The following is a 23,358-nucleotide window of genomic DNA, read 5'->3' as shown; positions in this document are numbered from 1 at the left end:
GGTTTTTTCACCAGGACTATAATATTACCACTATGATTAGTACTAATATCGTGGAATGTGATTGCATAAATAACAATCCTTCACCATAACATTCGGACTAAAATAACTAGGAAACTCAAATATGATATATATAACCCAGTATTTTTAATATTATAATGATTGTTTTGACTTTGCAGTATATACCAAATTTAGTAATTGGAGATGTTCTTTTTTTAGCGCGGCCAAACGATGCGCAAGTCAAAGCAGCAAACATGTATGGGAATAATACGCGTTGAGTGAAAATAATTGATTGGCCGTTTCTGAAAATTGGGTGTCACAGCTATAAATTGAAAATAAAAAATCTTTGACTTTATTCAGCCACTTTTTTCGGAAGCAATAACTATTGTCTAACATTGGCGAAGACGATTTTATTCGTTTCAGTGGAGGTAGTCTTCGACGCAGAGGCAGAGCCAGAGTTAACGTAGCGTAATCAGCTAATCCCAAAAGGTAGAAGACAATCAAGACGAATGAACATGGCTAGAGCCCCAAGAATCAGTAACAGTAATAAAGACTCTAAGAGTCAACCTGAGATTCAGAATGACGCCACCAACAGGGCCGATCCCGAACGTAACTCGCGATCTTTCACAGGTAAAATGGAATTGGAACGCAAAAAAACTTTCCAACCTTTTTCTCTATTTTGCCACAGAGCATGACTTGAATCGTACGTGCCACGATAGCTTTGTATAGACGAATTTTTTTCGTTAACATAGAGGTATATACCAAAAATATTCGACTTCTGATTTTTTGACGTCATAATGTACAAGGGATGACAGAACGATGGCCGAATTTAAATGCCGTGCGGGTTAATGAAGATCAATTAATGTATCAAAAAATTTTCTTTTTATTACAAAAATAAAAAAGTTAAAATCAATATAGTTGCCATGTGGACTACCTTGAGGGGAGAACTTTTGACTGGAAAACATCTCACCAGTACTAAATTCCGAAAGAATATCGGAATGTACAACGATAGAGGTTTTAGAATCAAAAACCTTAAATTATGAAAAACATTTCTGGAATATGATTTTACAATGATTTTTTGCAAGTTTTTGCAACAAAATAGTTACAAAAACAGAAAATAGTCCAAATTAGTGTAACATTTTAGTGTACCATGACACAATATTTCGTGCTTCATCGACATATTTCACTTACATTATGTATCTCTGGCATTATTTCTTTGCAATGGTATTCTACTTCTCTTTGACTCTCTCCCATAGTTCATGAACACCTTTTGCTTTTGATTTATAAGAGCTCAACTTCAATTTCAGGTGGTGGCAGACGTGCTCGATTGGATTTAAGTCGGGACTCTGAGGTGGCCAGCTATACGTTTAGTCCGTATTAAAGTTGTTGTCTTTAAGCCACTGCTTTGATAGCTTAGAAGTCTGCTTTGGGTCCTTGTGCTGCTGAAGATGTATTTTTCAGGGTCATAACCGTACCAGTCAATCGTGTCCTTCATTATTGTTTCCAGGATATTAATCTAATCATCTTTCCTCATGGTGCCATCAAATATCTGACAAGCATAACCAGGTCCATCGTATGTTACACGTTCGCACCTTACTAAATTTCCACCTGCAAGCTTCACTGTAATTTTTAGACGATGAAACAGTAACTTTTCGTCCGGTCTTTTCCGGCAGTGCTTAATGCCTTCGGGATCGTCAAATGTTTATTTTAGTCTCATCAGAGAGAACTACACATTTCCAATCATCTTTGGTGCAACTACGATGTGCTTTAGCCCATTCCAATCTTTATTTACGGTGATGTGCCCTAAGAAAAGTTTTTTTCCTTTTAACAAACATCTTAAACCCGATCGATTTTAGTAGTTTCAGGCATGCAGAGTATCCGATTTTGACTCCTAGATTATTGAGATACTTTTCCACCTCTTTTTCTGTTCTGAGATCACCGACTACAACCTTCTTTCGAATGGCATTTTGAGATGACTCCTTTACTATGCCATGACGACCTGATGCTGAATGTGACATGTCAAGGACAAACTTTTGTTTGTAGTCCGAAATTGTGCACTTTTTAACACCTAACACACGCTCCATTATTTGGGAGTACGAAACCCCCGATTTGAAGAGGTTTTTAATACTGTTTTATATCTCGATTGAGAGCGATTTCATTATTTCTAGCAGAATTGTGGAGTATAAGAATAAGGAAAGGAAATTAATTTTATGAATAGAAAGACTTCTTGTATTGTAGAAGCCGTTTTTATATTCAAGAAAAAATATGATTTTGTGATTGTGTATGTCCAATTTCGAGAACTTTTTGGACAATTCACGTATTTTGTAGAAACCGGATAAATTGTCCAGATGGGGTCTGCTTTTTTAACACTCAGTCAGCAAACTAAATATGACGGGACTGTCCTGTAATTATAGTCATACATACAGAAACATCTGTTCTATTCAACGGTCAAAACCTTTTTCCAATCGAAAAGGTGACTATTAGACTATGATTGATAAAATGATTTTTTGCAAAACATCCGGACAGTTCATCCACCTACTGTATTTGGAAAAAATTACATCAGCTGCTAAAGCCGTATCCGAGAAACGAATCAAGACTTAATTTACCTGACAACGTACGTTATAATTAAAATAACAGGGAAGTCGGTCGTTAAAGTGATACCAGATAATTGGTTGATGGGTCATAGAGATTGAAATTTATAACTATATTCTTTCGTAGCTAAACTTATTAACGAGACTTTTTGACGCGAATGAAGATCTTGTCTTCTTATATTATTCTGTGAGTTTTTATATGTATTGATTATGATACTAAATTAATTGTTTGACTAATGTTATCACTAAAGTATACTAATTTAGTGTTCTTCATCTTTTGGTCTGCCTAATTTGGTAAGAGATTGTTCTAACGCTGATCACACAATTGATGCCATCGAGGCTGGCGACATCACGGGGGATCAGAGAGAAGTAAAAAAATTGTTTTCTTGAACGAACTTTTTTATTCGACCCTAGTTTGCATTCGACCAAGACTTGTTGTTTTCAATTTCCAGTGTATCGAATCTGTCGGAGGAAAGAATCTAGACAATTTTGAAGGGAGAACGGAAAGATCGAACCAGTTTAATAGACCGTTTACCAGCTGCGGTTGATTGTACCGGAAAAAGGACAATTACCAAGTCTCCAAGGTCTACATCAGGCTGTTGTCCTTCATAATTGAAATTAGTGGCGTTCTTTGCTTGCGACTTGTTGTTTTCGAGCTGTACCAAGATTAAAGCCCGACTCAAAAACCTTTTAACCTGTTGTTGATAACCTTGTGCCGGAATGGATTGGTACCAAATTCAGGGGAAGCCAACGTTCGAGATTCGCGACCGCATACCAGGGAGAACGGTGAGAATTTTGTGGCATCGTGTATACTTGAATTGTATGCTAATTGAAATTCGTTAAGATTTTCTTCACAAGTGACTTGCTGATAGTCAAAGTCCATGAATGATACCATCAGGTTCCTGCGGGTAACCATAAAACGTTCAACAAAACCGCTAGATTGAGGGTGGTAAGCAGGTGAGAATTTCTGTTTTACAGAAAGGGGTATACATAACGTCTTCAGCAGCGTACCAGCGTACGATTGTCCATTCTCACTAGGCATTTATCAAGAAATCCCATGTTCAGCGATTATCTTGCTTAAGCATTTTACCACCTGACGATCTGTGATTTACTGGTACTGCAGAAATAACAATATATCGAGAGAACATGCATTGGATGACAATAATGTATTTGTTACTCATCTTGGACGTCCGTAACGGACCAAACGAATCAATTATAATCGTATCATATGGATGAGAGAATGTGCCAGAATCAACAACGCTTGTGTATTCCATGGTTGTGTTAGATCGTTTGAGTATTTTGAAAAACTTGACTGGGGTTGATGCTATCTTGAACACATTGTTTTGACCTGGGAAGTAATACAAACGATTGGATCTATGAAGAGTACGACCAATACCAAGGTGAACAGTAGTTGGATTGGCACATAAGAGTTCGAATGTTTCAAGACATAATGACCGTCGAAGTACCGGCCGGGAGGAAAAGAAGAGGACACCGGACTCAATGGTGTAGCGAACTGGAAGTGGATCTTCAGACCGAATTTCTTGGCAGAAAGGATTATTCAGTTGAGCGTTGAGGAAATCATTGGTGGACAAATTGCAAACGATTTTTTGGAAGCAGTTGGGTGTGGACACAGGAAAGCGACTTAGGGCGTCTGGACCAGCATTCTTCGTACCAGGACGATTTACGATCTTGAAATCCTGTTGCTGTAGGCTGAGGGCCCAACGACCTAACCAATCACGAAGATCCGTGTTCTTGTTTTGGATCGTTTGGAGTGCCTGATGATCCGTGATCACCGTAAATTTTGGTAGCCGTTAGATAGTGTGCAAACGTTTTAATACTCCAAACGATGGCGAGAGCTTTGACCTCCAAAACACCGTAATTCTCTTCAGCAGGTGATACCGAACGAGACGCGAAAAAACAGCGAAGGCCCTATTGTTACGAGGGTCCCTTGACATAGGATAACACAAATGTCAGCCATACATGCACCATAGGTATGATGTTCAAACAGGGCCGAGAAATGTCGAAACCAAAAGACAAGAGCGGATACTAGCTTGTCTTCACGCAGGTCCTAAGCTTGTGGATGTACTGGTAACCATTCTAAAGGAACATCTTTCTTGAGTAAGTTGTTCAGAGGAGCAGAGAAAACTAAGAATTTTCCAATGAAACTTCGATAGTACCGAGCGAGACCAAAAAATGATCGTAAGGTTTCGACACTGGTGCGAGAAGGAAAGTCAGAAACGGCGGGGATCTTTTTCGGGATCGGTATGAAGTCCATCTGGTGTGATCATTTAAGCGAGAAAATAATTCTTGCTGTTAGCAAACGTTGATTTCTTGAGGTTGATAGACAATTGGGCATTGCGTAGCCGATCGAGCACAGAGCGAAGATTCGTGCCATGCTGATCGAAGTCAGGAGAGAAGACGAAAATGTCATCTAGATAGACCGGAAAGTGTTGCCATTTCAGATCTGCCCGAACGGAATCCATTAAGCGTTTCATTGTAGCAGGTGCATTACATAACCCAAAAAGGCATTCGAACAAATCCATACTGCCGATTACGACAGATCAACGCAGACTTAGGAATACTTTCTTCGTCTAATTTAATTCAACAATAGCTAAAGGTAAGATCTAATGTAGAGAGCATTTTTGGGTTATCCAAACTTTGTACAGCATCATCGATGCGATGGACGCGATAGACATCGCGTGTGGTGACAGTATTGATTCGACTGTAATCAACGCAGAAGCAAGGACAGCTATCATGTTTAGTTACTGGTACAACACCAGCGCCCCAAGGTAAATTGCGTTCACGAATGATACATTGCCCTAGCATTTCTTCTACTAGTCCATTGATGGTGTAGTTCTCAGCATTAGAGACACGATGCGGTGGTTTTGACAGCGGTCACTATTCGCCAGTATTGACACGATGTTTAACCAAAGGAGTAACCGTGGATAATTTAGTAGCGAAGCAGTCAGAACATTCACCCAACATATTTTTCAAAGTATCAGTTGGATTATCACCAAGCGAACATGCAAAACCCAGAGTAAAATCTGGTGAACAACTCGACGTTTGAGTGTTCCAAGACTGGATACTAGAAAAAATAAGAGAATAACGAGAAATAATATGCAATTTCGGAAACGAAGGTAAATACTCATAAGAAGCGTTATGCCGACCTTTGGGCCCTCGCAAGCACATCAAACTATTTTTTAAAGATCCCGATTAAGGACATTTTTGTGAAAGGTTACAGTTTTTCCAAATAGAATCTTTTAAAATTTTAATAATATCTATGGACGATTAATAACAGCATTGAATATTTTCAGTGCTAAAAAATCCGAATTGTCCAAACGAAGAATTAAAATCTGCAGGCCCCAAAAACCTTCTATCAGATTATTTAATGTCCAAATCCGATTACTGAAATCACAAATGTTGTTTATTTTTCAATAAGAGCCTTTCATTATTATCGATTTACTTTTTTTCTAACATCTCCATTTTATTTTACAGATATGAGTTTCCAAAATTATTCAAGTGCTAATTTCATCAATGGCCAACGCCCAACCCCTCCTGTGGTAAGAGGCCGACCCAGAGTAAACCCTCCGTCTGCTGCACAGATTCCCACTGACGTACCTGTTCCATCCTCTCTACTGGAATGAAGAGTCGTCATATTTTCTACGAGGTGTTGTCCCGTAGAATTAAGAATTTCCATTCTATCTTCTTCGAGAGATTCAGATTCTTCGTTGATTCGAACTATTAGAAGCTGCAACTGAGACACGATAAACGCAATTTGTTGTGGGGTCATCATTCTTAAACTGTAATTTTTATCTTTTTAAAATATAATAAAAAAATCGGTTAAACTGAAATTTTGTCTTTAAAAAATAAAGGAACAGATATTTTAGTAATGTGCAAAAACTTTGTTATTAATCATTCAGATTGGGTCATTTAAAAAGCAACGTCATGGATTTCAGAAAAAGATTTCTTTTGGAAGTCTGAAGTAACCTTTCAAAAAAAAAAAAAAAAAAAATTAATGTCCTTAATCGGGAACTTTAAAAAATAGTTTGATGTGCTTGCGAGGGCCCTTTATTAATTCAAATAACTGTGGTATCTAAATTAGTAATTTTCACCGTAGCTACACCCTTGTCGTTGAATTGGACTACACCCACAGCAACTGACAGCCGTTTTTTCTTAGCTATGTTTTGTGGGGTACACACGAATGTCGACTTACCTGGAGGTCCTTGGATATCCACAAATTCATGATGCAAGTCTGAAAGGAATAACGAAATTGCCATGGAACACACCGAGTTAACAGCTGTTGGGTTTTGCCACCTGTCGGAATGTGCACTTGATTCGTACCAGAATCGATAGCCGCTTCCAATGATCTGAATACCGCGTAACCGACAATTAGCCCATGCGCTAATTTGGGCGCAACGTGGCAGTCCAGAATGACTGGCTGCTCAACAACGAGTGTAGATACCTTTACCATTGCCAGAGAGGTACTGTATAGACTTCATTAACTTCAGTGGTAAAACAGATTCGGCTGGTGGTATCTGGAACCAAATTCAGTAGTTTCCCCAGAGATGGACGCATAACTGTTAACGATGCACGAGTGTTAATTAAACCTAAAACCAATTGACCTTTGAAATGGATTCTGATCTTGGGTGTCGAAGACGTATCAGTGGGCTCGGTAATGTTGTGACGAAAAGAAGATATACAAAAGACCGGCTTTTAGAATAACGGGAATGTGGTGAACATTTGCACCATTTGTGGCAATAGGGTTATGTTCAATAGGGATAAAAGCATACTAACATTGGACAGGACAAACCCATGAAACATATTGTACTGTCGCAGAAGAGGTAGACGTGACTGTGGGAGTTGCTTTCTTCACTCTTTCCACAGATTGGAATCGTTCGGTTTTCCTGGAACATTTCTTGGTAACGTGTCCTTCGGTACCCCAAAGGCCACAAATTGGCTGTCCAGATGCAGCCCAACGACGTATACGGTCTTTATTTTGTTTATCAGACTTACTAGAAGATCGGTGGTTATGGTGGTTTTGTTCCGAGTTAACTTCCACAGGTGTAGGACCGTCGAAGATTATAGCATGTGGTTGAGGAGCCAAGAAATGATCATGTCAGGAATTAGCCGGATGTTACTAGATACGAGAACAGGTCTCTTTATACTTACATGACAAGACTAAGTACCGGGTATTTGGGATGGAGATAAAATGTAAATTAGGGTCACAAAAGAAAATACTGTTAGAACTGTGTATATCTTTTATTTCGAGAAAATTTAGATTTGGGAATTCTACTAGCAAAAACTACAGGTATTTTTACTAAATGATTACATGGCTTTCGGATAATATGTGTGACGCGTTAGAGGAATATGATACATGTTATACGCAATGTCTGTTGAAATAAATATGTTATGAAGTAATTCCTGTCTTACAAAGTAAAGACAAAAGTACGTGAGGATCTATATTCATCTCCGCAGATGACATTATCTAAATGCCAAAGAGAAAGCTTACTGCGTGTAATATTCAGTAACCAAATATTCCGCTTATAGGATTGCACTATACGTTTATGGTATTATAATATTTTACTCGTCACAAGGCGAATCACCTTGTGCACAGACACCAACGGTTCTGGTGATAACAAATGGGGCGAAGTGTGAGCCATGAATATTTATACATGATCATCCATTATTCTGTAAATGTGATAATTCCTTTATTATAATGTATGACATCCTCAACACAGGGTAGAACTATATGGTTGCGAGAAAACATACAAGAAAAGGTAGTAAAGCTAAAGGTTTATATAATAACAATAAGGCATACAAGATATCAGATAAGGAACTGTAATTATCTAAATAATGTAAGGTGATTATAATAAAAGAAAGATAGTCTTAAGGACTATCTTCTTAACGTTAAGGTCTTGAGTTAAGGCCTTGGGAAGGTCTTGAGGCGAGGTACTGCGGCGGGATAATGGGACGAGGGTGGTGGCATATGTTGGTTTGGTCTTGAAACGTGGTCCCATGGTGATGAATCGTGATCGGTCTCATGATGGTGTCGGATGGTTTGGTCACATGAGCTGTTAAATATGATATGCATATACATGCAGATCTATCCGGGGGTGGATGTATGCGCCTATGCATTAAGGTATTGACCACGTGGTTCATGACAGATCATTACCCAATGACAATACCAATTCACAAATTGCGACAGAGGCAGCCAGAGTCTTTCAGGTGTCAAAGGGATTGACAATGCCGAGCAAAGCAGTGTCGAGCTCAGGTCTGAGATTGTTGAAAAAGATGTTATGGAAGGTGTGGTCTGCCTACGTATAACCTTCAGGAAAATCAGAAACAATAGTCTCGAAGTTCATTTGATATTCAGTAACGCGGCGTAGACCTTGTTTTAGTGATTCCAATTGTTGGAGACAATTGGATCTTGGATTGCAGGGTTGATACCGTACATACTTTCAAGTTTGGTTTTGATATCGGTGCTGCTGGGGAAAACCGTTAGACGCAATAACCAGCCTGTGGCTTCCCGAAGGAAGTATTTGACTATTTGCAACTCCCTAGAGGTGGCACTATTCATACCGAGATACTCAGCCGATAGAGAAAATTGCTTGATTCAGTGTGAGATATCTTGACCTGGTTGAAAAGGCGCAACAAGTGTTGTGTTATGAACACGCTGTACGTCCAACATGGATGCGAAGGAGTTCACCTCCTCGGGGTTAGAAGATATAGACATAGATAACGAGAGTACGAGGTAAATATAGAGATAGAGACTCTAGAAATATATATATGCCCAGAAAAAGAGCAGCTACTCCAGCATAAAATAAAAGGGAAGTCGGGAAAGAGTTTGGGTAAATCTTGATACACGATCAAAGATACGGGCACCATACTTTCTGCTTGGTTAAAGAATTTTTACAAAAGGTATTTCCATCCAAAAGAGCTTTCTTTCGCTTAAAGAATTTTTACAAAAGGTATTTGCATCCAATCTTGTTGTTTCGACGATATCTCGGTGAATTCTATACATGCATCAAAATTTCTTTTTTCATTCAACGCGTCGTTAAATATTCTATCTTTTTAATTATTACGCTTTCGTCCATCTCTTCGATCTCGACCACAATCTCGACATTTGAAGAAATCTTCCAACGAAAAACTTTTTTCAATTCTCAATTTCCAATTCTTGATTCCAATTTTGAAAATGAGTGACCTGGAATCAAATGATCGGTTGTCTTGGACAACTGTTGCCGCTTGTAGTGCCTCAACAAAAATTGTACGTCCAGTGTTTTCTTCAAAGACGCAAGACAAAGATTATAAACTCTCTGGTACGGTAATTTATCAGCATGTTGAACTGGACATTCAAACTTTGGCCCCTAAAGTTGAATCTATTGTTCGTCAAGCCTTGACTCCTGGTTCTGTTCTGTTTTCCTTTCCCGCTGCCTTGTTTAAGGTTCGCGCTGATGCTTACACTGCAATTGAAGCAAGTTGTGGTAAAATTGTCCGTGTCCGACCGATTAGCAAGTATGGTGGTAGGTCTTCTGTGAATCTTCTGGTGGAAATGAAGTTTTCTAATGCGGCTAGTACTACTAAGGCTGTATCTGTTGGGGTCCTGGTTGGTGAATTGTGCTTCAAAGCATCTCCTTCAAGTGATAGCATGTCGAATAGTAACTTGGTGCACGTCAAGTTAATCATGCTTCGTATTCCCGATGAAGAACATTTTGTGGCCGATCTTCAAAGATCCTTGCGTTATTAGGGTATGGTGTACCAAATTAAAAAGTTCACCTACCATGTGTTCTTTGAGGGTGAGATCTCTGTTTTCTTGGATGTTTCCTCTGGTTATGTTAACGATCTTCGCGACACAATGCCGGTCCAACCTTTGTCAAAAAGTTTATACTTGGAACAATGGGATTGTTTTGCTGCCGCGTCATACAAGGGTGCTGCTCCGGTATGTCATTGGTGTAAAGTAGCTGGTCATATGCGTAAGGACTGCCCGGAGTTTGCCAAAAGAGTGTATTTCAAATGTAACGGTCGTGGTCACACTGCGAAGTTTTGTAAGGCCAAGAAAACTTCGGACTCTATCGACTTGTACGAGTATCTTCGTTCCTGTAACCCACGCACTGATGAGACTCGAAATGATTTGAGTCGTGATATGAAGAGTATTCTTACTGCGAAGGCAAATTCTTCGATTAAACCTAAGGGCGCTTCTTCTTCAAAATGGGCGGATTATTCCCCAGATGTTGATATGGATGTACAAATCATTCAAGAGTCTGACCATCAAGTTAGCGAGTCATCCAAGACAACTGGGACTGACATGTCAGAGAACGTATTTGACATTGACCAAGACATGGTTGTTCTTACTGATACCATAGCTGATGATGAGGTGCATGCTATGGTAGATGCGGCTACTGTTGATGACGTTGATATGGTTGTTGCCTCTGGTGTTGAGGTCGTAGGTGATACTGGTGTTGGCTGTGGTGATGATGCTACTCTTGGTCCTGGTGCTGGTGTTAATCGTGGTGTTGGGGGTCGCTGTAAGGGGATTGCCGATCTTGGTGCGACTCCACATGGTGGTGGAGTTGGAAGTAAAGTGAATGGTAATACCCATGCTATAAGTAAAAAGGACAAAACTGGTACTCGACTACTAGCCAAGCTCAAACAATTTGGCGATCTTGAATATCAGGTTGATAGACCCCCGGGTTTGATTGACTATATTAAAAACAAAGCTAAACATAATGCCGATAAGGCGCAATGTTAAGTAAACCTCTTCGCTTGGGCTCACTTAATGCGCGCAGCATTTTCAAGTCGACGAGCCCTCAAATACAAAAGGAATTTATTTCTTTTCTGCGTAATCGTTCTTTGTCTCTGGATGTTCTTTGTCTTCAAGAAGTTTCCTCTTTTCATCAGGCCCATCTTACTGATGATCAAATTGTTCAATTTTGTACCTTTCTTTTTCCTCGTTGCTCGGTCGTTGTCTGCAAGTATTGTGCGATTGTATGTCTTAACTCTGGTCTCTATCTGGATGACACTGCTATTTCATTGAATGAGCGTTGTGTTGTTGGCTCTGTAATGGATCTTCAACATAATGTCTTATGTCGTGTTGCCTCTGTATATGTACCGGCACAGTCTTCGGAACGTCCTCTCTTTCAGAGTAATTTTCTATCTCTACCTTTTTTCTCCGACTTGTCTACGACGCCTTGGTTGCTGATGGGTGATCTCAACTTGAATCTCCATAATGTCCAGGTTACTAGTCATTCCACTGTTTTGGCATGGTTTGATTGGGTTCGTAGTCATTTCGACAATTGTTTTCCGTCCGGTCTCCCAACTCGCACACAGGGTAACTCTAGAACTATTATTGACTATGTCTTTGGTCACCGATCTTTGGCTACTCGACTAGTGAACGGTATGAATCGAAAAGTCCCTTCGGCGTACTCCGATCGTTGTCTACTCTCAATCGATCTTGTTCCTGCCCGTGTTGATATTGGTCCCGGTTGCTGGCATTTTAACCCAGCTTTATTGGATGACGCTGACTTCTTGGCGTTACTCGACACAACCGTGGCGGTCTTTTATGGCTCAGTGTTATATGTTGATAATCCGGGTGTCAGTCATGACGATGGACCGGTCCCTGTTCAGGATATCTGGGAATCTCTTAAGTCGTCACTTAAATGTTGTGCTCGAAACTATACTTGTGGTTCTAAACGTCGTTTCAAGAATAAGGTCGCGTCGTTACAACATGAGCGTACTCTTCTGTTAGCCAATGTCACCGGCGATAATGGCTCTCCCAGTAACGTAGATAATACTATCAAACTTGATGAACTCGACCAGCTTATTGATACTCGGATTCGGAAAAAAACGCGTGAATGGATGCTTCGGTCTGCCACTCGCTGACACGAGCTAGGTGAACGGAACAACAAATATTTCTACCGGGTTATCAAAGAGCGACAGTCTAAGCAAACTATACAGTCTTTGAAGTGTTCCACTACTGGCTTGGTCCTAGTGAAATCAGATGATATTATTCGGGAGGCAAGAGGGTTTTACCAGGCGCTATACACACCCGATTTAATTGATGATGCAGCTGTTGACTCTCTCTTGGCTAGTATCCCTCATGATGTGGTGTTATCCCCTGATGATTCTGAATCTTTGGTGGAGCCTATTCTTATGGACACTCTTCAAAATCTTGTCAGTCACACTCCCCTTGGTAAAAGTTCTGGCTTAGATGGTCTTCCGTTTGAGGTGTACAAGAACCTGTTCAAAACCTCGGCTGACTTTCGTACCATGCTATTAGGAATTCTGTATGATGCACTCATAGGTGTGTATCCAATCTCTTGGCAACAAACTCGTATGGTTCTGCTCTATAAGAAAGGCGATCCAATGATGCTGAAAAACTGGCGGACTTTGTCTCTAATCAACAGCGATGCTAAACTGTTTACGAAACTTCTGGCCAATCGTCTTAATGTGATCCTGTCTCAACTAATCAATCGATATCAAACTGGTTTTATACCAAATCGGTTAATCTCTGACAATGACTGGTTAAACCAAACTTTTATGGCTAATGCTCGTAACGCAGATTCTGATCTTCGACAAGTCTCAGTTTTACTAGATCAAGAAAAAGCTTATGATAGGGTCCATCCGGATTATCTCCGCAAGGTTCTTCTTCGATTTGGTCTTCCTTTGAAATTGGTAGATTGTCTTGGTACTCGGTTCTTTGGTAATGAGATATCTATTTCCATTAATGGCTGGTTGGGTGTGCCTATTTCCCAGTCACGTGGTCTTCGACAAGGTGACCCTCTTTCGCCGCTCTTGTTTAACTTGGCCTTTGAACCTCTCCTTAGGTCAATTTTGTGTTGTGCTGATCTTTCTGGTGTTTCTCTGCGTAGTGGTATAGCTGGGTCGAGTTCATCTCCTTTGGTGCGTCCGGTATGGCTGGATACTCCTTCATCCTCCGATCGCGATTTTATTAGCCAATCTGTGATGGATCCACCTCCCCGGCTTAAGCTTTTGAGTTATGCTGATGACTTAGAGGTTTTCCTTTCTGGTCCCGGTGAATGGGATATCCTGTTTGATCTTCGTCCGTCTTATGGCTCTGCTTCTAATGCCAAGATTAATCTTGACAAAACTGTCGTCCTATCTTTGTCGGGTGTTCGGCATGCTTGTTGGATAGACATCACTAATTCCGCCAAAGTCGAATGGCATGATTCCTCTTCTGTGGGTTCTGTCCGGTATTTACGCTATCCTCTATATCATACAACGAGTCAGTTGGAGTCATTTGTGGAAGATATTTGGGTCAAGATACTTCGACACACAGAAATGCTTCGTGGTCGGCCCCTCTCTTTGCGTGGTTCTGGCCTGGTAGCTCATTCTCTGCTTCTTAGTCGTCTCTGGCATTTTCTTCGATTGGTTCCTATACCAACAAGTCCCTTGGCTCAGTTAAGTCAATTGTTCGTGGCTACCTCTTACCTTTCTGGCCTAGGCCTGCAATGTTTACTCTGACCTTACCTCGTACGTTTGGTGGTGTTGGCCTTGTTGACATTCATGATCAAAGCTTTAGTCTTCATCACATGTATGTGCAACGTTTGGTGTCTGGTCCCACTCCAACCGACATTGTCTCTCCCTGGATAGTTCGATGCTTCCAAATATACTCTGTTCACTCCTCCATTTTACCATGGTTCATCTTTCCCACCAAGTTTACGTCAAGTCTACAACCTATTCTAGCTATGACTCATCTTTCTGGTTTACTGGAAAAATTATCTACACTGAAACTCTCTTCTACTTGGTGCTCCCGTTGGTACTTGGATCTTCTACTGCAATGTGTTATTTCTGTATCCGCGGCCGTCAAGGGTCGGGCTCCCACCTTAGTTCCGTCAAGTATTCCACTTCGGTATCTGATATCGGATATCTACTCTTGGGATCAAGAAGAAGGTAGTCTGGTTCATAATTACGTGTCTACCAAGCCAAAGGTCCGTGAGACTATTCGGACCTTGTTCCCCCTTGAAGGTTGGTTTGGTGAGACTGGGTTTTTGCCCAATGCCATGCTTCCTCAGGCCCAGCGTGATCTTCTAACGCCTAGTTCGTTATGTTGTGTTTTAAGGTAAGGTTTAAATTATAAAAAGACTATAGGAGTAGTTTGAGACTGTTTATAAGATTGTCCTTTATTAATAAATGAAATATACGAGTATTTATATAAAAGACTGTCTGCTGTGTTCATATCTATAGTGCTATCTTGAAGTTATCACTGATTAACCAAAAATGTATATGATTATTACATAGTCACTAGTTTAGTCTTCTTCTAATAAATGTTAAGTCTTCTTAACTCTCTTTGCTTTAAACTAAATTTTAAGTATTTCTCAGACGTACTGAATCAGACTTGTGATGTAATATCCTTATAGTTCTTACTATGGCATTTATTGTTAAGCTTATATCACAAATGGTATCAGCATGGATAAACCTTTGTTAGCTCTAATATGGCTATAGCCTTGCTAGGTCACCACAGGTTACGTGGCCTCTCCAAATGGTGTATGCCAAATGGTCCCTGGAGCTTTAGTACTGTTGCTGGTACCCTCCCACGTGAGCTTCGGTGGTTTTGGCATCAGGATCCTTCCAAGTTTGATTATCCTTCTAAGGTTCCGGATATTGTACCAACACGATGCTTGCTGAAACCTGTTTGGTGGCGTCGATTCTGGACTCTTAATTTGACCAGTAAGGCTTTTACACCTTGGTGGCGGTTACTACAAGACTGTATAGGATATCGCGCTAAGTGACATAGATGGTCTCGTCTGAAGTTTCCTAGTGCTACCTGCCCTATATGCCTAGTGTCTTCCTCCGAAGATCTTTTTCACTTTGTGGTTGGCTGTTTTGATAAATGGCAATTTCGGTGCACCGTCATTTCGCTTCTTGATATAGGTGACGACTTTCAAAACGAATACGACGTCTGGTCTGGCATGGTCTCTCTTTGTTCTATTAAATCCAAACGTCTAAAACCTCATACTCTGTTTCTATTAGGCTCAGCTTTTAGTACACTTTGGAAATACCATTGGAAGTGTGTTATGGAAGACGGCCTATGGAGCTCTCACGCGGCCTTTAACTTGTTCCAACAAGACCATTCTGTTCTTATTTCTTCGACCTTGGCAAAGTCAACAGTTTCAAAGATTAGTTTAGTCACGCCTTCGGGCTAATTTATAATTTGAATATAATTTAATAAACTTACAGTTCATACAAAAAAAATAAAACGTACAGTGTAAATTAATCCCCTGAAGTCTCTAATGTTTGTTAAGAGAAATAATGGTTTATCTTCACAGTAATTGAGTTTTCTTGTTATTAAATTCTGAATGTCACGGTAAAGGATCTTTAGTCATAATGGTTGCGGACGTATTATAACATCCGTGAGTAAACAACAAACATCTACGTTTCGACACATAATTATTACTCTCGATAAGAACATCTAAAAGCAATATAAACATAAATCACCAGATTTACGTCATATTTAAGAAACATTCAATCTATTTCAATTTACATGAAATTCACGTAAATTCCTATGGAATTTTTGTAGAATTCTTATGAAATTCACAAGGCATTCACGTGAGAGAGACACGTGATATTCACATGACCATCACCTGATTTTCACGTGAAAAAAATTCTACGGCTATACGGAGATATGTGGAATAATTTGCCAATATCAACTAAATGTACACAATACAAACATGCATTGAATGACACTAAAAAGTGCTAGTTATAGCATTTGTATTAAATATGCATATGTTTAAAATTTGTTTTGATTTAAAAGTCGGTTTTTTAATTGGTTTAAGTCCCGAAACGCCGCTTAAATATGAAATTTTTGAAATTTTTTTTTTATTTAACTTTTTTCTCTAAAGTTTTTCAATTTCACTTTTTTTTTTTTTTTCTTGCAACCCGCCGTTGATTTCATGCTGTTTTTGCGGTTTTCGGTATTTGGCTAATGGAACTCTTGGAGGCTTTCTTTCGCTTAAAGAATTTTTACAAAAGGTATTTCCATCCAAAATCTTGTTCGCATCCATCCGTTATCAAATCTTTGTCTATCCGTTCAAACTTTTTGTGCATTCGATTCGTCTCCTTCTGCTCCATCTTTTTCAATTAATACGCTTTCTTGCATCTCTTTGATCTCGTCTTCAATTTCGACATTCAACACATTTGTGAAAAGATTTTCGTATAACTCCCGATCATTAAACTATGTCAATTTCACCAGAGTTTACCTGGGCAGATATTGCAGCTGTTGGGAACGCCAAGAAGGTTCTTCGTCCCATACATGTCTCTGATGAGACTGATTCTAAATACAAGCGTGCAACTACCATTATTTACGAAGATGAATGTCTAGAGGCTCTCATCTTGACACAACAAGCGATGTCCATCGTAAAGCAAAAGTTGACTGATGGATCTGTTTTGTTTTCTTTCCCCGCTACCGTATTCAAGCATCGTTTCGAGGCTTACCAGGCCATTGAATCCCAATGTGGTCCTTTACACGGCGTTAGACCCATCAGTTATTATGGGGTTCCGTCTGACAGCAACATGTTGTTAGAGGTAAAGTTTCTGGATGATGGTAGCACTATGAAGGCTATCACCAGTGGTGTCTCTGTTAAGGACAAGATTTATAAAGGTTTTCGAACGAATTTTTCTGACAACAATAATGTCGTACACGTCAAGTTCTCGATTTTATGTATCCCAGATCAAGAAACCTTTCTGGAAGATTTGTTAGCATCTCTAGCGTATTATGGACAAGTATACAAATCAAGGAGTATTCCTGTGGTGGTTACTTTGAGGGTCAGATGTCCGTCATTCTGAACACTGTGGTAGGCTACACGGATGAAGATGATGAATATCACGATAGTGTACCTTTGTCAAACAACTTGTATCTATCCGAATGGGACTGTTTTGCTTCTGCGACCTTTAAAGGTGCTCCTTCAGTGTGTCATTGGTGCCATGTTGCTGGTCATATTCGTTCCAAATGCCCGGAATTAGCGAAGACCAAATGTTTTGTATGCCATAGTCATGGTCACACAGCCAAGTTTTGTAAGAGGGGAAAACGTTCCGTTGTTAGGCAGCCTGTTTCCGCTGAAGTATCCCAGGATATTGACTTGGATTCAACTGATGGTCTTGATGCCAATATATTGTCCGACTCAGACACTGATATTTCTGATGTATGTACATCGCCCAAGATTGCTTCCCGTGGTTCCGATGCTTCCAAGTTTGCAACTACTGTTGCTAGTGTGCCTGGAGAGGTGGACCATGTAATGGATACCACCACCCTTCCTTCTTCGAACGCAGAACTGGTTGGTAGAACTGGTGGGACCGATAAAGGTCTCAGTCCCCAACTTTCTGATTTAGGTCAACATCCTGTCTCTAAACAGAGCGTGAAAGGGACGTTTCCCAAATTGGTGGCTCGAACACCCCCTACTCTAAAAGGTCATAATTTGTTTACGAAAACTAAGGTTGTTAAAAAATAACCATTTTAATTTCCCCTTTCGTTTTACGTATAATTCACTTATTGCTAAATAAACTTACTGTTCATACAAAAAAAAAAAAAAAAAAAAAAGCTAATGGAACTCTTGTTTCAACGATATCTCGGTGAATTCGATAGATCCATCAGAAATTGTTCTTGCATTCGATTCCTCTCTATCGGTTCTATCTTTTTTATTTATTACGCTCCCCTCCATCTCTTCGATCTCGCTGTTCATCGCGACATTTAACCAAACCGGCAAAGATTTCAGCATTAGGTCCTCTCAAGTTGAATTTTTTTTTTGTCCAAATATAGGAGCGAACCAAAATTCATTTTTTGTGATATATATGGATTTTTTATAAATTTTATTAAAAATAAAAGACCTCACATTTTTTAATAATTAAGTTCTCTTTTATTTACAATTACAATCAAATATCATTATAACATGGACATCGACAACTATAACAGTTTTGATAATTTGCAAGAGCAAATTTGGATGGTTTTATTTCAAGATATACATGTGAACGAAGACCTGGATTTGGATTTGATTGATGAGGAAACGAACGAAATCGAAGACGACTTAGGTATGGAAGATGATATCTGGATTGAAGACATGATTATCCACGAAAATGAAGTTATCGATGATATATTATTTTGTGAGGAAAATAGTACCACAGGTGCGCCATTAATCTATGACTTGTGCTGTCTTTGGGCAAGAACATCTAACTTGATGATGTCAACGTTGATCAACTACGACATATTTTATTATATTTACAACTGTAGCCCCATCTTTATGAGCGGGGAACGGTCCCCTCGAGTTGTAAGATCTGGCCGGATGGACACTTACGAGCAATATTGGACTGTAAAACATCCCAATTTAAACGATGATCCTAAAAGTCGTAAAAGTTATAGAGCGCATTACCGAATCAACAAAAAAACTTTTCAATGGTTGGTCGCTCGTTTAAGCAACTCCTCTCATTATGCCGGATCAATTGTACAAGGAGGATATAGTGTAGAAATTCAGGTTGGTTGTGTTTTGTCGAGATTTGCGAATACACATTTTGGATACCGCATTGCATAGGTTACTTTGGGTGATTCAGCAGGATCATATAGAAATTTCACAGAAAGGTTTATTAATGCCATGGTAGATATGAGCAACGAAGTAATTTCTTGGCCCATCGGTAATTCTGCAAGAGCTCTGGAAAATTCTGAAGAGTTTTATGAACTGGGTGAACCCAATAACATGAGATTAAAAGGAATTCTCGGATGTATTGACGGTAAGCTTGTCACCATCCCGAAGCCATCAGTAAATGGAAATGCTCATGTGGATTGTAAGAACAACGCATCGATGAATTTAACTGCTGTGTGTGATGCAAGGTGCAGATTTATGTTTGCAAAAACAGGGCATTCCGGCAAGTGTATGTCTTGAATGGACGTTCAGTGTCTTTGTTCTTGCCTATAGCTTTAACCAATACATACAAAGGACGAAACCATGATGCCAGGGCTTTTACAAGCAGTGTTCTATATCATAAAATGCTGACAGACGGTGCTCGATGGTGTCCTGAAAATACTTTCATTTTGGGAGGTGTGTATACGTTAATCATATATAATACGTTTTCACTGATAAATGTCTCAATTGTAAAACCACCTTGTAGATTCAGCTTACACTCTTCTCTCAAACTTGGTCACACCCTTTTCAACCAACGACAATTCTTTACAAGAATACAAGGATTTTAATGCTGTTCTTTCTAGCTCAAGAATTAAAATTGAGCATGCATTTGGGGCCTTGACATCTAGATGGAGATGTTTATGGAAACATCTTTACATGCTTGACATCAAGCGAATAGCAAAAACAATTCTGGCTTGTTGTGTTTTGCACAATGTGTGTATTGATCAGTGTGACATCGAAGAATCTTCTGAAGCTGATAATTTGGAATATGCTGGGTTTATCAGTGCAACGACAATACGTAGAAGAGATTTTTTTTTGTATTAACAGTGAGTTTATTTAGCAATAAAAAAAATATAGAAATCGAAAGGGACAATTAAAAAAATTATTTTTTAACAACCTTTGTCTTCGTGAACAAATTATGACCTTTTAAACTGGATGGTGTGCGAACCACCAATTTGGGAAGCGGACCGTTAACGCCTGATTTCGGGACAGAATGCTTACCTAAAACCGAGCGCTTGGCACCAGCAACTTTTATAGCGCCACTAGTAACTTCGACCATCGGACCAGCCGTCGAAGAAGCATTTTTTTTTTTTTGTATTAACAGTGAGTTTATTTAGCAAGTTAGATATAGAAGTAAGAAAGGGAAAGCTAAACTATTTCGGTTTAGCAACCTTTGTCTTCGTAAACATTTTGTGACCTTTAAGAGCATGTTGCGTCTGGACAACTAACTTAGGAGCAGGACCTTTGGAGTTTTGCTTGATAGCCTTCTGTTTACCCAAAATGGAACGCTTTTGTCCTAGCATTTTTCTTCCACCATCAAACATTTTGCCAGCCAAATGGGAAGTCGGAACTGTCACCGGTAACGTACCCTCGTCTTCTTCAATTTCCATGGACACCGTTTCTACTGTTGTGGCGTACTTAGACGTTGAAGAACCACTTTCAGCAATCTTCGAAGGCTGGTACGCATCTGACAGGTCTGTATCAGAATCGGACAAAACCTGTTCAACAATCGTAGGCTGCTCGATATTAGATTCCTCCTTAGGAGTATGGACTTGCACTGGCTGAAACGTTTTCTTTTTACAAAATTTCGCGGTATGACCATAACCTTGACAAGCGAAGCACTTGGTTTTTGCCAATTCCGGACATTTGGAGCGTACGTGACCGGCGTGGTGACACCAATGACAAACGATAGGGGCACCTTTGAAGGATGCCGAAGCAAAACAATCCCATTCGAACAAATATAAATTATTCGACAGCGGCTCATTGGCATAGTCTTCATTATCATCATCAGAATAACCGGTAGTCGTATCGAGTATCAGTGATAATTCGCCTTCGAAATATCCACCACAAGTGTACTCCTTGACTTGCAAGACTTCTCGGTAAACAAGAAGAGACCTCATTAACTTTTCAAGAAAATCCTCCTTATCAGGAATATATAAAAGTGATATCTTCACGTGGGCAAGCTTCTTCACTTCGCTATCATTTGAATGGGTTCCTTTGATAACGGTGTTCTTGATTGTAACACCAGAAGAAATTGCCTTGTCAAAACTTGAGTCATCAACAAATTTGGCTTCAATCAAATGATCACCATCTAAGCTGGAACCATAATTACGGATTGGGCGGAAACCATGGACAGGACCACATTGCGTTTCAATAAGCTTATATGCTTCGGTACGATGTTGGATTAACGAAGCAGGGATGGAGAAAAGAGCGGAGTCAGGTGTCAGGGCCTGTTTCACTATTTCGGTAGCCTTCTGCATTCTGATGAGGCCTTCAAGGTCTTCACTTTGGTAGATGACCTTACTTTGTAACTTGAATTGAGAGTCCACGTTTTTAGGGACAGATAAAGGACGAACAACTTTCTTGGAATTACCACGGGACACGATTGTTGCCCAGGAATTGTGAAGATTTTCTGGCATTGTTTAATAATCCAGAAAGAAAATTAAAATTGGAGATTGAGAATTGAGAATGTTGAAATCTTTGCCGGATTGGTTAAATGTCGCGATAAACGCTGAGATCGAAGAGATGGAGGGGAGCGTAATAAATAAAAATGATAGAACCGATAGAGAGGAATCGAATGCAATAAAAATTTCTGATGGATGTATAGAATTCACCGAGATATCGTTGAAACAAGAGTATGGATGCAAATACCTTTTTGTAAAAATTCTTTAAGCGAAAGAAAGCCTCCAATTGCCGTCGAAGAAGCAGGAGTGGTAGTATTCATGTGATTGTCAACCTCCATGTATACACTAGCAACAGTGGTTGCAAGCTTAGAAGCTGCAGAGCCACTTGGTTCAAACTTGGGGGACGTAGACACGTCAGAAATATCTGTGTCCGAGTCAGACAGCACTTGAGCGTGGAAGCTCTCAAAGGTGGGGGAGGGAAGATCAGTTGGGATCTTATCCAAAACAGGCAGTTCCGTAACACCAAGATTCTTCTTTTTGCAAAACTTGGCGGTATGTCCACTACCACGACACGAGAAGCATTTGGTTTTCGCCAACTCCGGGCATTTAGACCTTGCGTTTCTAGTCAAACGACACCAGTGACAAACCGTGGGTGCATCTTTAAATGATGCCGAAGCAAAACAGTCCCATTCCTCCAAGTACAAATTATTCGTGAGTGGCTCATTCTTGACCTTGTCACCAGAAACATCAATATAGCCAGCCGAGATATCAAGGATAACCGACAGCTCACCTTCAAAATACCCATTGCAAGTGTACTGTTTCACCTGGTACACTTCACCGTAATAACGCAAGGATCGTTTAGATCCGCCAGAAACGTATCCTTGTCCGGAATTCGCAAAAGAGTCATCTTGACATGCACAAGTGTATTGTTGCCACTATGAACAGAAGGAGAGCCTTTAAACAACAAGTTCTTGTGATTAACACCGTGAGTGATTGCCTTTGTAGTGCTTGTTGGCATTACAAATTTAACTTCAACCATGATTTCACCTGCAGAGCGAGTACCATAATTGCTAATGGGACGAAATCCTTGGACAGTACCACATTGAGCTTCAATGAGTTCATAAGCTTCTCTACGATGCTTAAAAAGTGACGCGGGGAACGAAAACAAAACAGAACCAGGCGTCAGTGCTTGCTTGACAATAGAAGCAGCTTGACGTACCATAATTTGGTAATCAAGTTCAGGATGATGGAAAAGGGTGTTACCTTTCAACTTGAATTGAGAATCAGTCTCGGGAGAGACAGGAAGAGGACGCAGGACTTTCTTGGAGGCACCGCGAAAAGCCACAGTTGACCAGGAAACATGATCTTGATTTGACATTGTTAAATAATCCAGAGGGAAAATTAAGAGGGTCGATTTTAAATGTGCAAATACGGGAGAATGTTTTCACAAATGTCTTAAATGTCAAAATTGAAGGCGAGATCGAAGAGATTGGTGAAAGCGTAATAATTAAAAAAGATAGAGCTTGCAAAGACGCGTCGAATGCAAAAAGAAAATTGGATGGATGGATAGAATTCACCGAGATATTGCCGAAACAAGTTTTTTGGATGCAAATACCTTTTGTAAAAATTCTTTACAATACGTAGAAGAGTTGATGTTGAAATATCTCTTCAAAATCCTACACCTCTCCCCAATAATGTAGTACCCGCTCATCCATCAGATCCTACATTACAGCCTACGACGAT

At 39.8% G+C, this 23,358-nt stretch overlaps 5 protein-coding genes across 5 annotated transcripts; 1 reads left to right on the top strand and 4 right to left on the bottom strand.

Annotated features, from left to right (window-relative positions):
• Window positions 1–6,664: 6,664 nt before the first annotated feature.
• EV154DRAFT_487293 (uncharacterized protein) lies at window positions 6,665–8,070 on the bottom strand (the record flags this gene model as incomplete). The annotated part of the gene is made up of 5 exons (XM_051598969.1): window positions 6,665–6,765; window positions 6,802–7,026; window positions 7,383–7,577; window positions 7,758–7,844; window positions 8,019–8,070. 5 exons carry the CDS (start codon window positions 8,068–8,070, stop codon window positions 6,665–6,667), a joined length of 660 nt encoding a protein of 219 aa, XP_051451623.1.
• A 645-nt stretch (window positions 8,071–8,715) lies between these two features.
• Window positions 8,716–9,165, bottom strand: EV154DRAFT_487292 (uncharacterized protein; the record flags this gene model as incomplete). Its single annotated transcript, XM_051598968.1, has 3 exons — window positions 8,716–8,861; window positions 8,914–8,976; window positions 9,045–9,165. 3 exons carry the CDS (start codon window positions 9,163–9,165, stop codon window positions 8,716–8,718), a joined length of 330 nt encoding a protein of 109 aa, XP_051451622.1.
• A 7,378-nt stretch (window positions 9,166–16,543) lies between these two features.
• EV154DRAFT_528315 (uncharacterized protein) lies at window positions 16,544–18,114 on the top strand. Its single transcript, XM_051603571.1, has 2 exons — window positions 16,544–17,296; window positions 17,326–18,114. The coding sequence occupies exons 1-2, from the start codon at window positions 16,779–16,781 to the stop codon at window positions 18,047–18,049; spliced, it is 1,242 nt and encodes a 413-aa protein (XP_051451621.1). The 5' UTR covers window positions 16,544–16,778; the 3' UTR covers window positions 18,050–18,114.
• A 2,250-nt stretch (window positions 18,115–20,364) lies between these two features.
• EV154DRAFT_579128 (uncharacterized protein) lies at window positions 20,365–21,630 on the bottom strand (the record flags this gene model as incomplete). The annotated part of the gene is made up of 1 exon (XM_051606574.1): window positions 20,365–21,630. One exon carries the CDS (start codon window positions 21,628–21,630, stop codon window positions 20,365–20,367), a length of 1,266 nt encoding a protein of 421 aa, XP_051451620.1.
• Window positions 21,631–21,821: 191 nt separating this feature from the next.
• Window positions 21,822–22,993, bottom strand: EV154DRAFT_570187 (uncharacterized protein; the record flags this gene model as incomplete). The annotated part of the gene is made up of 2 exons (XM_051606187.1): window positions 21,822–22,550; window positions 22,637–22,993. The coding sequence occupies 2 exons, from the start codon at window positions 22,991–22,993 to the stop codon at window positions 21,822–21,824; spliced, it is 1,086 nt and encodes a 361-aa protein (XP_051451619.1).
• Between the last annotated feature and the right edge of the window lie 365 nt (window positions 22,994–23,358).

Source organism: Mucor mucedo (genome assembly GCF_025094135.1).
Source record: "Mucor mucedo strain NRRL 3635 chromosome Unknown EV154scaffold_179, whole genome shotgun sequence".
Classification (NCBI taxonomy): Eukaryota; Fungi; Mucoromycota; class Mucoromycetes; order Mucorales; family Mucoraceae; genus Mucor; species Mucor mucedo.
Note: the sequence above shows the minus strand (reverse complement) of the source record. Positions and strands in the feature narration are given on the sequence as shown.